General features: G+C 49.0%; 1 protein-coding gene across 1 annotated transcript; it reads left to right on the forward strand.

Annotated features, from left to right (window-relative positions):
* The first annotated feature begins 830 nt into the window (after positions 1-830).
* Positions 831-6,798, forward strand: LOC119119356. The gene is made up of 2 exons (XM_037245718.1): positions 831-1,549; positions 2,519-6,798. The coding sequence occupies exons 1-2, from the start codon at positions 831-833 to the stop codon at positions 6,033-6,035; spliced, it is 4,236 nt and encodes a 1,411-aa protein (XP_037101613.1). The 3' UTR covers positions 6,036-6,798.
* The last annotated feature ends 7,589 nt before the right edge of the window (positions 6,799-14,387 follow it).

Genomic DNA, 14,387 nt, shown 5'->3' on the forward strand with positions numbered 1-14,387 from the left:
TAGAGGTTGAGAAAAAAGGCGCCGACTGGCGCAAGCGCAGGTTGCTAGAGAAGCACATTAGGGAAAAAGAGGAAGAGCGGCGCTCTCTGCACAATTTGGCGACAGCTGCAACAGCTTTGTTCGCTACTCAAAAGAAAATTCCCGTAGAACATGCAGAGAGTGAGAGAAGAGCAGAGAAGGTAGAGAAAGTGGTGAAAATAGACGAGGAAAGGAATGAATACAAGGGCATTTATCCATCTTTGCATGATGTGACACACCCGAGTGCCCCCACACTCGGAGTGACCAATGTTGGACCGCCGCCGTACGGCGCCCCCGGAGTGATGGCTCCGGTGGTGACGTTGGGTGGCCGGATGGTGTTGGATGTTGAGGGCGAAGGCGAAAGGGCAGATCAGAGCATTGTGCAGCTGATTGAACAAGCAGTAAATAAAGAGAGGCGCCGGGCCCGGGAGGGGGATATAGCCCACGTGGTCACATCCACCCCCGGCCCGAGCCCCCACTCCTCCAACGTGACGAAAGGAGAAAGTTGGCAGAGACTTAGTGCTGAAAATGAGGAGCTAAAGAAAAAAGTTGATCAAGCTGAGGAGCAGCGTAGACTGGAAATGCAGATGTTGAAATGGGCAACAGAAAAAGTGAGACGAGAAGACGCAAAGGGCGAGCGGAGACAGAAAGAGCTTCCACAGTGTGATAGCAGCGAGGGGGAGGGGGAAGATAACGTTGTAATGCAACAGAGGAAAATGTTACAGTACGCGAATCAGGATAGTAGAAAGAGGTACAGGCAGGGAGAGAAAGAGATGCGGAAAGGATACAATTTGCGGAGTGGTCAGGGTCAGATGACGCAGACCGAGGGGCAGAAAAATGAATTAATGTGTCCGCTGGTGACCACACCAGGCGGCCAGCACTACGAGCCTATGGTGCTCCGTGATGTGACTGCGATGATGGAAAAAATGCCCCCACTTCACAGAGGAGGTAAAGTGTGGCTGAACAAATTTTTGGCTCTGATGAGTGGGCAGAGCTGTACACTCGGTGACATGCGTCAGACATTGGCAGGAGCATGCTCTCTAGTACAATTGCAGGCGATTGAGGAAGCAGCAGGCACAGCGAGACTGGGGAGGGAGGTGCCCTTGCCACAAGTAGCAGCGCCCCTGTTTGAAAACATTAAATTGACTTTCCCACAACCCACCGATCTGGCCCCCACTATGTTTCCTTATGATGTGAAAATGTCACCAGCACAGCATTATGTAACATGTGTGGAAAGTTGGATTGAAACTACAGGTCGTCATCCGGCTCTCTCGCCCGAGGCAGAGGTGCTCTTCCGGACGGCGCTAGTGGATGGACTTCCGCCAGACGTGAAGCAGCAGCTGATGTCAGACCCTGACATTCTGGTTTGTGCCGAAGCACGATTTAAACGTCATCTTTTGTATCACTGCAGAACGTTCACTGAGTCACAAGCTAAAGTTGAGAACGAGACAGACGCATTATCAAAACAGTTGCTGAAATTACAATTGGCAAAGATGCATGGTGAAGCTAAACAGTCAAAATCACAGAAAAAGGAAATGCAAATGTCACAGGCTCCTCAGGTGGTTGGGCGCGGGAGGGGCCAGTTCCGGGGTGGATACAGAGGCCGGGGAGGGAGTGCACCCGCTTACCCGGGCAGGATGACATACCAACCCGACCCATCCAACGCATGCTTCATCTGCGGCGAAACCGATCATTGGGCAAGAGGATGCCCACAAAGTCGACCGCGCGGAGCCGCCCGCCCAGCCGGAGGCCCCCCACGCCAACCCGGGGCGCCGATGCAACAGGCAGCAACAGCTCCATTTGGTGGACGGCCCTGGCAACAGCCACAAACACACGGAGGTCAGTACTACCAACATGATGATCTCTGGTGTGGACAATTTGAATAGGGCTGCCCGGGAAGCCAGAGAAGCAGTGGCGCGGCGGAGCCAATGCTTCATGTGACAGTGGAGGGAAAACCTGTGCAGATGCTGGTGGACACAGGAGCAACTTATTCATCAATAAACACTGCCCTACCTGTATCCTCACTGTCAAAGAAAACAACAACTTTAGTCGGCTTTTCGGGACAACCACGAACTCTGCCTTTTACCAAACCACTTGAGACGGTGATCACCCAGACGGGGTGTAGACTGTGGCACAAATATATCCATTCTACAGACACTCCGATCAATTTGATGGGGAGGGATTTGCTGTCAGCCGTTGAAGCTAAAATCCTGTGTGGGCCGGAGGGAGTGATAATTCAATTTCCAAATGGTGTCAGCATTCCGTGCTCACAGCAGCTACAACAACATGGCCAGTGGCTGATGGCGCCCCTACAGACAGAAGCAGAAACTGCAACCATCTACTGGGCCAGGCTGGAGCCAGAAACCCCTGCTGGTGGCGGTGTGTTCTCGACCTACCTACTGTGGAAGCCCTGGATCTGCTCACTGGCGCCATACCACCCACCTGTTGATCCTTTGCATTGCACTCTATATTATGACCGAAAAAGTGATGATGTTTATCGGGATTTGTTTGAAGAAATTGAAGGGCACATGTGGGATTTAACTTCATCATGCATTTTGATTGGTAAAGAGGGAGTTGCAGCAGCTACTGAATTAACACCTGAACAAATGCAGTGGTTCAAAATGACAGAAAAAGGGGTACCACACATTTCGCTAGCTCTTGCCCCAGGTCATGAAGCCAGACAATTGGGCTCAATGGTCAAACATTTGTTGCTGCAAACCGACTGGCGGAAAACACACATCCCTAATTTGTATTGGTCAGAGTCTCAGAAAGCTTACCAAATTAAACAACCCATGGTAGACTCAGGGCTGCTGGAGATGATGTTGGTATCTCGCACACATGGCAGGGAATTAACTGATCATGAGGACGCTGAAGTAATGCTCGCGGCCTTGCCCGACACCTTGTGGTCCCAAGGTCCATTTGATGTCGGGTTTTGTCACTCGATGGCCCCTATTGATCTCCAAATGGATGAGACGCAGCCTATCAAACGACCCCAATATCGTTGGCCGAGTGAGGCGGACCAAGGCATGGAAGACACTCTGTGCGGCCTCTGGGACGCAGGGGTGTTGGAAGTGTCATGCTCCGAATGGAACACCCCGTTAAGGCCAGTCCAAAAAGCAGATGGGAAAACATGGCGCATGGCACATGATTTGAGAGCAGTAAATGATGTCACTATAACTCCTGTTCTTCCCGTGCCAGACCCGCACCGAATCCTTGCATCATTGAACCCTGCCTATCAGTGGTTCACCGTAATTGATTTGGCTAATGCCTTCTTCTGCCTCCCGCTTTCCCCCTCAGTGCGGCACGTGTTCGCCTTCACTTACAAAGGGATGAAATTGCAATACACACGCATGCCGCAGGGATTCAAAAATTCGCCAGGATTGTTCAATCAGGTCCTCAAAGAACTCCTCGAACCATGCCAAATGCCGGATGGCACATTGTTGTTGCAATATGTCGATGATTTGTTGATTGCAGCAAAAGACGAGCAGACGTGTCTTGAAGGAACAAAGAAAGTGTTGTTGTGGTTAGGGGAGAAAGGGTTCAAGGTGTCAAGAAAGAAACTGCAATGCTGTCGCCAACAGGTCACTTTTCTGGGACGTGTGTTGACCCCTAGTGGCCTCGCCATGTCGCCTGAACATAGAAGCTCCATCCTCCGACACCCACGGCCCGCCACCGTCCAGGAGATGCTATCATTCCTGGGGTTGTGCGGCTACAGCAGACATTACATACCCTGTTTTGCTGACAAAACTGGTGTCCTACGGGCCCTGATCCGCGAACAGGGGGCGAGGAATCTCAGGGCTTGCCTGGTTTGGACACCGGAGGCTGCTGAGGTCTTTGTGTCACTGGTGCAGGAGCTGGCCTCTGCTGCGGCTTTGGCCACTCCTGACTACACTCTGCCCTTCCATCTAGATGTCTCTATTTCAGGGAAAGTTGTGAATGGAGCTCTGTACCAGAAAATGCAGCATGGACGTGCAGTGTTGATGTATTGCAGCGTCCCCTTGGACAACATTGAGCAACGACAACCCGATTGTTCCAGATATGCGGCTGGCCTGGCAAAGGTCTTACTCAAAACAGCCCACACGGTCATGGGGCATCCAGTTTATGTGTTAACTGATCATGCAGTGTCTTCATTTGTCGCATCGGCGGCGTTCACGTTGACTCCACTGCGACAAACACGGTTGTTGAAAATATTGACTGCCCCAAATGTCAACTATGTCCATTCCGGAGTGAACATGGCCGATCAATTGTTGGTGGGACCCCATGAGTGTGCATCAAAGGTCCAGACGGTGGCGAAAGTCCGACCTGACCTCTATTCCACTCCGCTCGGGCACGGTCGTGTGGTGTTCACAGATGGCTGCTGCTGGAGAGACAGGATGGGCTCCCTCCATGCGGCCGCGGCTGCGGTCGAGTGGAGGGATGGTTCCTTCCAGCCTCTTAAAGTGATGAAGCTCAACACCCACCCATCGGCCCAGGCGGCAGAAGTCTTTGCTCTGGTGTTAGCTTTACGACAATGCAAGGGGGAAGCCGTGACCATCTATTCTGACTCCGCTTATGCGGTGTCGGCGGCTTTACTCGATCTGGTGGGGTGGCTGCAGAATGGGTTCACGACGGCCAGGGGCTCGGAGATTGCGCACAAGGATTTGATGTTGCATTTGTTTGAGGCATTGAAGTACCCGAGCGAGGTGGCCATTGTCAAAGTGCCTGGTCACTCCAAAGCTGACACCTTAGTAGCTAGGGGGAATCGAGCGGCTGATGAATTGGCCAAGCAGACGGCCGGGTATGGCGGGGCAGAGGACATGATGGTGTCCCGCGGTCCACTAATTGTGGACGGGGAACACCCCGACTCCTGTTTGCCTCTGTCACTCTCGCATGCCGATCTGTGTGCCGCCCAGGGTGCCACGTCCCCGGAACAAAAATCGGTCTGGCTGGCAGCAAAGGCTGTCAAACGATCAGATGGCTTGTGGGTAGGACCCAAAGGACAGCCAGCTCTTCCGGAGGGAAGGCTGATGTCGGAGGTCCTGACACAGGCTCACACACCTTCCCATGTGGGTCCCCATGCCATGATGATCCATCTTCGAAGTTGGTGGCATCCCAAACTCTCAGATGTGGTCTGGAAATTCGTTGCGGATTGTGAGTCTTGTCAGACGTTCAATGCACGCCCTACGTTGAAGCCTAAGCCCGGCCTGTTTCAGCCGGCCCCATGGCCGGGGGCAGAGGTGATCATTGATTTCACAGACATGAATACAAGAGTGAATGGAAAACGCTTTTTGCTTGTGTTGGTTGACGCTTACTCGGGCTGGCCGGAGGCATATCCGTGCTCGAAGGAAGATTCTGCTGCGGTGATCAAGGCTTTGATCACCCATTACATCCCTACCCACGGTTTTCCGGCCTTGATCCGTTCTGACAATGGTACACACTTTAACAACAAAGCCTTGGCCAAGGTAGAATCAATTTTGGGGTTGAAGCATCGATTCGGGTGTGTCTACCATCCTCAGTCTCAAGGCCGCGTTGAACGACTTAACCGAACGCTAAAAGAGAAATTGGCCAAAATTATGGCTCAGACGGCAATGAATTGGCTACAAGCACTTCCGCTTGCTTTGCTGTCTGTGAGACAATCCGTTAACAGGAGCACTGGATTCGCACCGTTTGAGTTGATGACGGGCCGTCTAATGCCAGGACCAGCGACGACGCTCGTCCCACCAGAGGATGTTCCGGTACCTAATTTATCTCATACAGCATACTGGTCCTATTTGTCTGCTTTGGTGTCCAGTGTTTCTGCACAGCTTGGAGAAAAATCCGCTGCGGCTGCGGCGGAGGAAGGTGTGTCGGTGGAGAAACAGCTCACGCCGTACGTGTACGTCCGAGTCATCTCCAGGAAGTGGACGGACCCCCGGTGGAAGGGCCCCTTTCGTGTCTTGGCCAGGACGTCTCACGCGGCCCAACTCGACTTCAAAGGACGCCGGTGGTATCACTACTCACAACTCCGTCCGGCCCCAGAGTTTGTTCCGTCAGGATGAAGGTATTCCTGGTTGGCCGTGTCCCGGACCCGGCCAAGAGGGGGGGAACAGAAGGAGTAGGGGAAGCAATACGGAGAAGGAAAGGGGAGGGCCCGAATGGTTTTTCGAAATTTGCGAGATTAATTTTAGGACTGTTATTTGTAGGTTGTATTTTTGTGTGGACAGTGATGACGATTGATGAGACCTTCCAGCAGAAAACGTCCCAGATTCAAATTTCACACACCACAAACAACATCATGTCTGAGCATCATTTAAACATCCGGTCCAAAAGACAAGTGACCGGGGTCACTCAGACACACCGGGGACACTGCGAACCGGTCCAATCATTTAAATGGGGGATCCAGGTTTGCATCCCTAAAAACGTGACAGTACAAATTATCATACCGTTTGAAAGTTTGGTGAACGGGCAGATTAGAGGACAGGATTATCGGGATTATGATTGGTATTTGACCAACGACTTGGTAAATAGGGGTTGGAAAGATCTGGTATGGGACACTAAAGATTGGTATAAGTCATGGGGGACTAGTGTTCAAGCAAAACAACATCAGCAAATGATAAAAGGGGAAAAAACGCAGACAGGCATCACCTTGTGGGTTAATGCTTCACACGATTTACATTTAGGAAGACGCACAGTAGGGTGCTGGGGTTTCCAGTTAAACATATATGTGTATAAATACCCGTATTGGCAGATGTTCCTCTGTCAAGGTGAGGATGCCAAACAAGAAGTATCTTTGAGTCCCTCAACAGACCCCCGAATTTTAGCGAAAGCGATTAGGAGCGTAGATGATTGGTTTCGGGTCACTACGGGAGTCACCGCTGTAAACAATAATTGGCTTTTGATGGCGGAACAAGCTGCTAATGCAACTGGTGAAGATTGTGTGGTTTGTCTCGAAGCAAGAGTAGTGTTAAAAATTGTTCCAGCTGCAATAGAATCAGCATGTGTTTTACAGGTGTTGACCCAGTCCAGGACCAGTGGCGATTGTTTGATTTATAATGATATTTTCCCAGTCGTGGGCTTGGAGAAAAGAAAGCCCATTTTTGATAGCCATGTGACTCAACAAAATATGACATGTTTAAAGTTAAAGGGAAACGGCATAAGTATTGGGACAATAGATCACACATGGTGCAGGATAAATTTGTTTTTGAATGTCCCCTCTCCTCTCTCTCGTGCAGACCTCTGGTTGTGGTGTGGTGACAACAAATTATATGATCGCTTGCCGAAGAATGCATCAGGTATCTGTGCCCTTGTGTCTTTGATAATGCCTGTGGTGGTTGTCCCCATTGAAATACAGAATCTCAATTGGAACATGGAGTTCCCATTGGCGGGGCTCCTAAGGCGAGCCAAAAGAGACGTTTTGCCCCCATGGTTGAGCGACAACGATCCGACATATATTGACGCTATAGGAGTGCCCCGGGGTGTGCCAGATGAGTATAAACTCGTTAATCAAGTGTCCTCGGGATTCGAAAGCATTTTCTTATGGATCACCCCCAATAAAAATGTTGACCGTATTAATTATATTCATTACAATGTCCAACGGCTGGGTAATTATACAGCTGAATCATTTGCAGCGGTCCATGAACAATTGGCCGCGACGTCATTGATGTCGTTCCAAAATAGAATTGCGTTGGACATGCTATTGGCTAAGGAACATGGTGTGTGCGGAATGTTCGGGGATGCATGTTGTACTTTCATCCCCAACAACACGGCACCAGGGGGCCGACTGACCCGGGCGTTGGAAGGACTAAGGATACTGAATAAAAAGATGAAAGATCATTCAGGTGTACGCACCGATATTTGGTCTGATTGGATGAAAACGTTCGGAAACTGGAAAGGCCTCATCATGTCTGTGCTGGTTGCTGTGGCTATTTTTACTACAATAATGATTTTATGCGGTTGTTGCTGTATTCCATGTATTAGATCACTCACTGTTCGGTTGATCGAGAAAACCGTTGGCCCGTTGTCACCGAAGGGCCAATATACCCTGGTGACTCAACAGGAGCCGCGGGGGGAAGAAAGGACCGACAGTGTGCTGGTCGCTGATTACTAGAGTAACTGGTGATGACCTCATAAATGAGGTCATGAGAGGGAATAAAGGGAAATGTGCTTTCGGCAGTTTGCAAACATATTTTGTTAAGACAGCGCTAGACTTATAATCATATCAATCATATCAGTAGTAGTGTACTCGTGTGGTGATTAATAAGTGGAAAGGAATGTGCAGGCTACAATGAATTTGTTCTCTACAAAGTATTGTGGAACAGGATGACCAGACAGGGAGGATATCTCAAGGCCGGTGAAGAACAACTCGTCTTTGTGGTCCAGACACCTGTGCTGAGCAGGGGAAAAACCCAAACCAGGAGGAGACGACCATCGACCATCGACCATCGACCAATCACCACACAATATTTTGCATGCTTGAATATTCATATTGTGTTTCTTTAAAACTGGGCAACCCGGAAGAATGTGTTGTCTTTGATGGTCACGAAGGCACACGAGTTTTTGTGTTAGGGACCCGAGACCCAGGCCTGTATTAGTTTGCTTTGTCAGGATTAAACAATTGGTAAATTCGGCCTAATTGATCTACTGGTCTTCTCTTTGACAGAACGAACTCGCAGAATTGTTAGGTGCGACAGTGTGTAGATTTGGACGTAACAACTCTTGTGTTAAGTGTTGATCATAATTTGGAGTCAGATCAATAGCTAAAATCCGTAACCTAACACAACCTAACCAGAGTGACGGGAGAGGCACCATCCAGAAAACGTGCTCAGCTCGTCGAGAAAATGCGATTTAAGCAATAAAACAAAAAATGCTTATAAAACATAAACCAAACGTTGCAGGTGGTCATTTCTGCATGCGCAGTGATAAACCCGGCACTCTGAAGCACCCAAGAGCGCTTTTTACTAGAAATAGTGCTCAGCTCGTCGAGAAAATGCGCTCTAAGCAATACAATTAAAAATGCTCATAAAACATAAACCAAACGTTGCAGGTGGTCATTTCTTTATGTGCAGTGATAAACTCGGCACTCTGAAGCACCCAAGAGCGCTTTTTACTTTGCCAACCTAACCAGAGTGACGGGAGAGGCACCATCCAGAAAACGTGCTCAGCTCGTCGAGAAAATGCGATTTAAGCAATAAAACTAAAAATGCTTATAAAACATAAACCAAACGTTGCAGGTGGTCATTTCTGCATGCGCAGTGATAAACTGGGCACTCTGAAGCCCCCAAGAGCGCTTTTTACTATGCCAACCTAACCAGAGTGACGGGAGAGGCACCATCCAGAAAACGTGCTCAGCTCGTCGAGAAAATGCGATTTAAGCAATAAAACAAAAAATGCTTATAAAACATAAACCAAACGTTGCAGGTGGTCATTTCTGCATGCGCAGTGATAAACCCGGCACTCTGAAGCACCCAAGAGCGCTTTTTACTAGAAATAGTGCTCAGCTCGTCGAGAAAATGCGCTCTAAGCAATACAATTAAAAATGCTCATAAAACATAAACCAAACGTTGCAGGTGGTCATTTCTTTATGTGCAGTGATAAACTCGGCACTCTGAAGCACCCAAGAGCGCTTTTTACTTTGCCAACCTAACCAGAGTGACGGGAGAGGCACCATCCAGAAAACGTGCTCAGCTCGTCGAGAAAATGCGATTTAAGCAATAAAACTAAAAATGCTTATAAAACATAAACCAAACGTTGCAGGTGGTCATTTCTGCATGCGCAGTGATAAACTGGGCACTCTGAAGCCCCCAAGAGCACTTTTTACTATGCCAACCTAACCAGAGTGACGGGAGAGGCACCATCCAGAAAACGTGCTCAGCTCGTCGAGAAAATGCGATTTAAGCAATAAAACAAAAAATGCTTATAAAACATAAACCAAACGTTGCAGGTGGTCATTTCTGCATGCGCAGTGATAAACCCGGCACTCTGAAGCACCCAAGAGCGCTTTTTACTAGAAATAGTGCTCAGCTCGTCGAGAAAATGCGCTCTAAGCAATACAATTAAAAATGCTCATAAAACATAAACCAAACGTTGCAGGTGGTCATTTCTTTATGTGCAGTGATAAACTCGGCACTCTGAAGCACCCAAGAGCGCTTTTTACTTTGCCAACCTAACCAGAGTGACGGGAGAGGCACCATCCAGAAAACGTGCTCAGCTCGTCGAGAAAATGCGATTTAAGCAATAAAACTAAAAATGCTTATAAAACATAAACCAAACGTTGCAGGTGGTCATTTCTGCATGCGCAGTGATAAACTGGGCACTCTGAAGCCCCCAAGAGCGCTTTTTACTATGCCAACCTAACCAGAGTGACGGGAGAGGCACCATCCAGAAAACGTGCTCAGCTCGTCGAGAAAATGCGATTTAAGCAATAAAACAAAAAATGCTTATAAAACATAAACCAAACGTTGCAGGTGGTCATTTCTGCATGCGCAGTGATAAACCCGGCACTCTGAAGCACCCAAGAGCGCTTTTTACTAGAAATAGTGCTCAGCTCGTCGAGAAAATGCGCTCTAAGCAATACAATTAAAAATGCTCATAAAACATAAACCAAACGTTGCAGGTGGTCATTTCTTTATGTGCAGTGATAAACTCGGCACTCTGAAGCACCCAAGAGCGCTTTTTACTTTGCCAACCTAACCAGAGTGACGGGAGAGGCACCATCCAGAAAACGTGCTCAGCTCGTCGAGAAAATGCGATTTAAGCAATAAAACTAAAAATGCTTATAAAACATAAACCAAACGTTGCAGGTGGTCATTTCTGCATGCGCAGTGATAAACTGGGCACTCTGAAGCCCCCAAGAGCGCTTTTTACTATGCCAACCTAACCAGAGTGACGGGAGAGGCACCATCCAGAAAACGTGCTCAGCTCGTCGAGAAAATGCGATTTAAGCAATAAAACAAAAAATGCTTATAAAACATAAACCAAACGTTGCAGGTGGTCATTTCTGCATGCGCAGTGATAAACCCGGCACTCTGAAGCACCCAAGAGCGCTTTTTACTAGAAATAGTGCTCAGCTCGTCGAGAAAATGCGCTCTAAGCAATACAATTAAAAATGCTCATAAAACATAAACCAAACGTTGCAGGTGGTCATTTCTTTATGTGCAGTGATAAACTCGGCACTCTGAAGCACCCAAGAGCGCTTTTTACTTTGCCAACCTAACCAGAGTGACGGGAGAGGCACCATCCAGAAAACGTGCTCAGCTCGTCGAGAAAATGCGATTTAAGCAATAAAACTAAAAATGCTTATAAAACATAAACCAAACGTTGCAGGTGGTCATTTCTGCATGCGCAGTGATAAACTGGGCACTCTGAAGCCCCCAAGAGCGCTTTTTACTATGCCAACCTAACCAGAGTGACGGGAGAGGCACCATCCAGAAAACGTGCTCAGCTCGTCGAGAAAATGCGATTTAAGCAATAAAACAAAAAATGCTTATAAAACATAAACCAAACGTTGCAGGTGGTCATTTCTGCATGCGCAGTGATAAACCCGGCACTCTGAAGCACCCAAGAGCGCTTTTTACTAGAAATAGTGCTCAGCTCGTCGAGAAAATGCGCTCTAAGCAATACAATTAAAAATGCTCATAAAACATAAACCAAACGTTGCAGGTGGTCATTTCTTTATGTGCAGTGATAAACTCGGCACTCTGAAGCACCCAAGAGCGCTTTTTACTTTGCCAACCTAACCAGAGTGACGGGAGAGGCACCATCCAGAAAACGTGCTCAGCTCGTCGAGAAAATGCGATTTAAGCAATAAAACTAAAAATGCTTATAAAACATAAACCAAACGTTGCAGGTGGTCATTTCTGCATGCGCAGTGATAAACTGGGCACTCTGAAGCCCCCAAGAGCGCTTTTTACTATGCCAACCTAACCAGAGTGACGGGAGAGGCACCATCCAGAAAACGTGCTCAGCTCGTCGAGAAAATGCGATTTAAGCAATAAAACAAAAAATGCTTATAAAACATAAACCAAACGTTGCAGGTGGTCATTTCTGCATGCGCAGTGATAAACCCGGCACTCTGAAGCACCCAAGAGCGCTTTTTACTAGAAATAGTGCTCAGCTCGTCGAGAAAATGCGCTCTAAGCAATACAATTAAAAATGCTCATAAAACATAAACCAAACGTTGCAGGTGGTCATTTCTTTATGTGCAGTGATAAACTCGGCACTCTGAAGCACCCAAGAGCGCTTTTTACTTTGCCAACCTAACCAGAGTGACGGGAGAGGCACCATCCAGAAAACGTGCTCAGCTCGTCGAGAAAATGCGATTTAAGCAATAAAACTAAAAATGCTTATAAAACATAAACCAAACGTTGCAGGTGGTCATTTCTGCATGCGCAGTGATAAACTGGGCACTCTGAAGCCCCCAAGAGCGCTTTTTACTATGCCAACCTAACCAGAGTGACGGGAGAGGCACCATCCAGAAAACGTGCTCAGCTCGTCGAGAAAATGCGATTTAAGCAATAAAACAAAAAATGCTTATAAAACATAAACCAAACGTTGCAGGTGGTCATTTCTGCATGCGCAGTGATAAACCCGGCACTCTGAAGCACCCAAGAGCGCTTTTTACTAGAAATAGTGCTCAGCTCGTCGAGAAAATGCGCTCTAAGCAATACAATTAAAAATGCTCATAAAACATAAACCAAACGTTGCAGGTGGTCATTTCTTTATGTGCAGTGATAAACTCGGCACTCTGAAGCACCCAAGAGCGCTTTTTACTTTGCCAACCTAACCAGAGTGACGGGAGAGGCACCATCCAGAAAACGTGCTCAGCTCGTCGAGAAAATGCGATTTAAGCAATAAAACTAAAAATGCTTATAAAACATAAACCAAACGTTGCAGGTGGTCATTTCTGCATGCGCAGTGATAAACTGGGCACTCTGAAGCCCCCAAGAGCGCTTTTTACTATGCCAACCTAACCAGAGTGACGGGAGAGGCACCATCCAGAAAACGTGCTCAGCTCGTCGAGAAAATGCGATTTAAGCAATAAAACAAAAAATGCTTATAAAACATAAACCAAACGTTGCAGGTGGTCATTTCTGCATGCGCAGTGATAAACCCGGCACTCTGAAGCACCCAAGAGCGCTTTTTACTAGAAATAGTGCTCAGCTCGTCGAGAAAATGCGCTCTAAGCAATACAATTAAAAATGCTCATAAAACATAAACCAAACGTTGCAGGTGGTCATTTCTTTATGTGCAGTGATAAACTCGGCACTCTGAAGCACCCAAGAGCGCTTTTTACTTTGCCAACCTAACCAGAGTGACGGGAGAGGCACCATCCAGAAAACGTGCTCAGCTCGTCGAGAAAATGCGATTTAAGCAATAAAACTAAAAATGCTTATAAAACATAAACCAAACGTTGCAGGTTGTCATTTCTTCATGCGCAGTGATAAACTCCGCACTCTGAAGGACCCAAGAGCGCTTTTTACTATGCCAACTTAACCACAGTGACGTGAGGCGAACGGGCGCGGACGCTAACTCACGCCCGGCAAGAGCGCTCGGAAGGCGGATAGGCTTTCACGGAAGCCCCGCCAGCAGGTCCGCGGGCCATTTAGGGTCCCATAAGTGACCGTGCGCGGTCTCTAACTCACGCCCGGCAGGAGTGCTCGGAGGGCGGATAGGCTTTCACGGAGGTACCGCCAGCCGGTCCGCGGGCTATTTAGGGTCCCATAACTGACCGGGCGCGGTCTCAAACCCACGCCCGGCAGGAGTGCTCGGAGGGCGGATAGGCATTCACGGAGGTCCCGCCAGCCGGTCCGCTGGCTATTTAGGGTCCCATAACTGACCGGGCTCGGTCTCAAACTCAGGCCCGGCAGGAGTGCTCGGAGGGCGGATAGGCATTCACGGAAGTCCCGCCAGCCGGTCCGTGGGCTATTTAGGGTCCCATAACTGACCGGGCGCGGTCTCAAACTCAGGCCCGGCAGGAGTGCTCGGAGGGCGGATAGGCATTCACGGAGGTCCCACCAGCCGGTCCGCGGGCTATTTAGGGTCCCATAACTGACCGGGCGCGGTCTCTAACCCACGCCCGGCAGGAGTGCTCGGAGGGCGGATAGGCATTCACGGAGGTCCCGCCAGCCGGTCCGCGGGCCATTCAGGGTCCCATACATGACCGGGCGCGGTCTCTAACCCACGCCCGGCGGGAGTGCTCGGAGGGCGGATAGGCATCCACGGACGTCCCGCCAGCCGGTCCGCGGGCCATTCAGGGTCCCATACATGACCGGGCGCGGTCTCGAACTCAGGCCCGGCAGGAGTGCTCGGAGGGCGGATAGGCATTCACGGAGGTACCGCCAGCAGGTCCGCGGGCCATTTAGGGTCCCATAAGTGACCGGGCGCGGTCTCGAACTCACGCCCGGCAGGAGTGC

This window comes from Syngnathus acus, unplaced genomic scaffold (assembly GCF_901709675.1).
Source record: "Syngnathus acus unplaced genomic scaffold, fSynAcu1.2, whole genome shotgun sequence".
Lineage (NCBI taxonomy): Eukaryota > Metazoa > Chordata > Actinopteri > Syngnathiformes > Syngnathidae > Syngnathus > Syngnathus acus.

What these genes read in the sequence shown, in the direction of transcription:
- LOC119119356 (XM_037245718.1), top strand. Translation starts at nt 831, where the DNA reads ATGACGCAGACCGAGGGGCAGAAAAATGAATTAATGTGTCCGCTGGTG. An exon ending in CAGTCAAAATCACAGAAAAA is followed by an intron (nt 1,550 to 2,518) that starts GGAAATGCAAAT and finishes TGATGTTTATCG; the next exon opens with GGATTTGTTTGAAGAAATTG.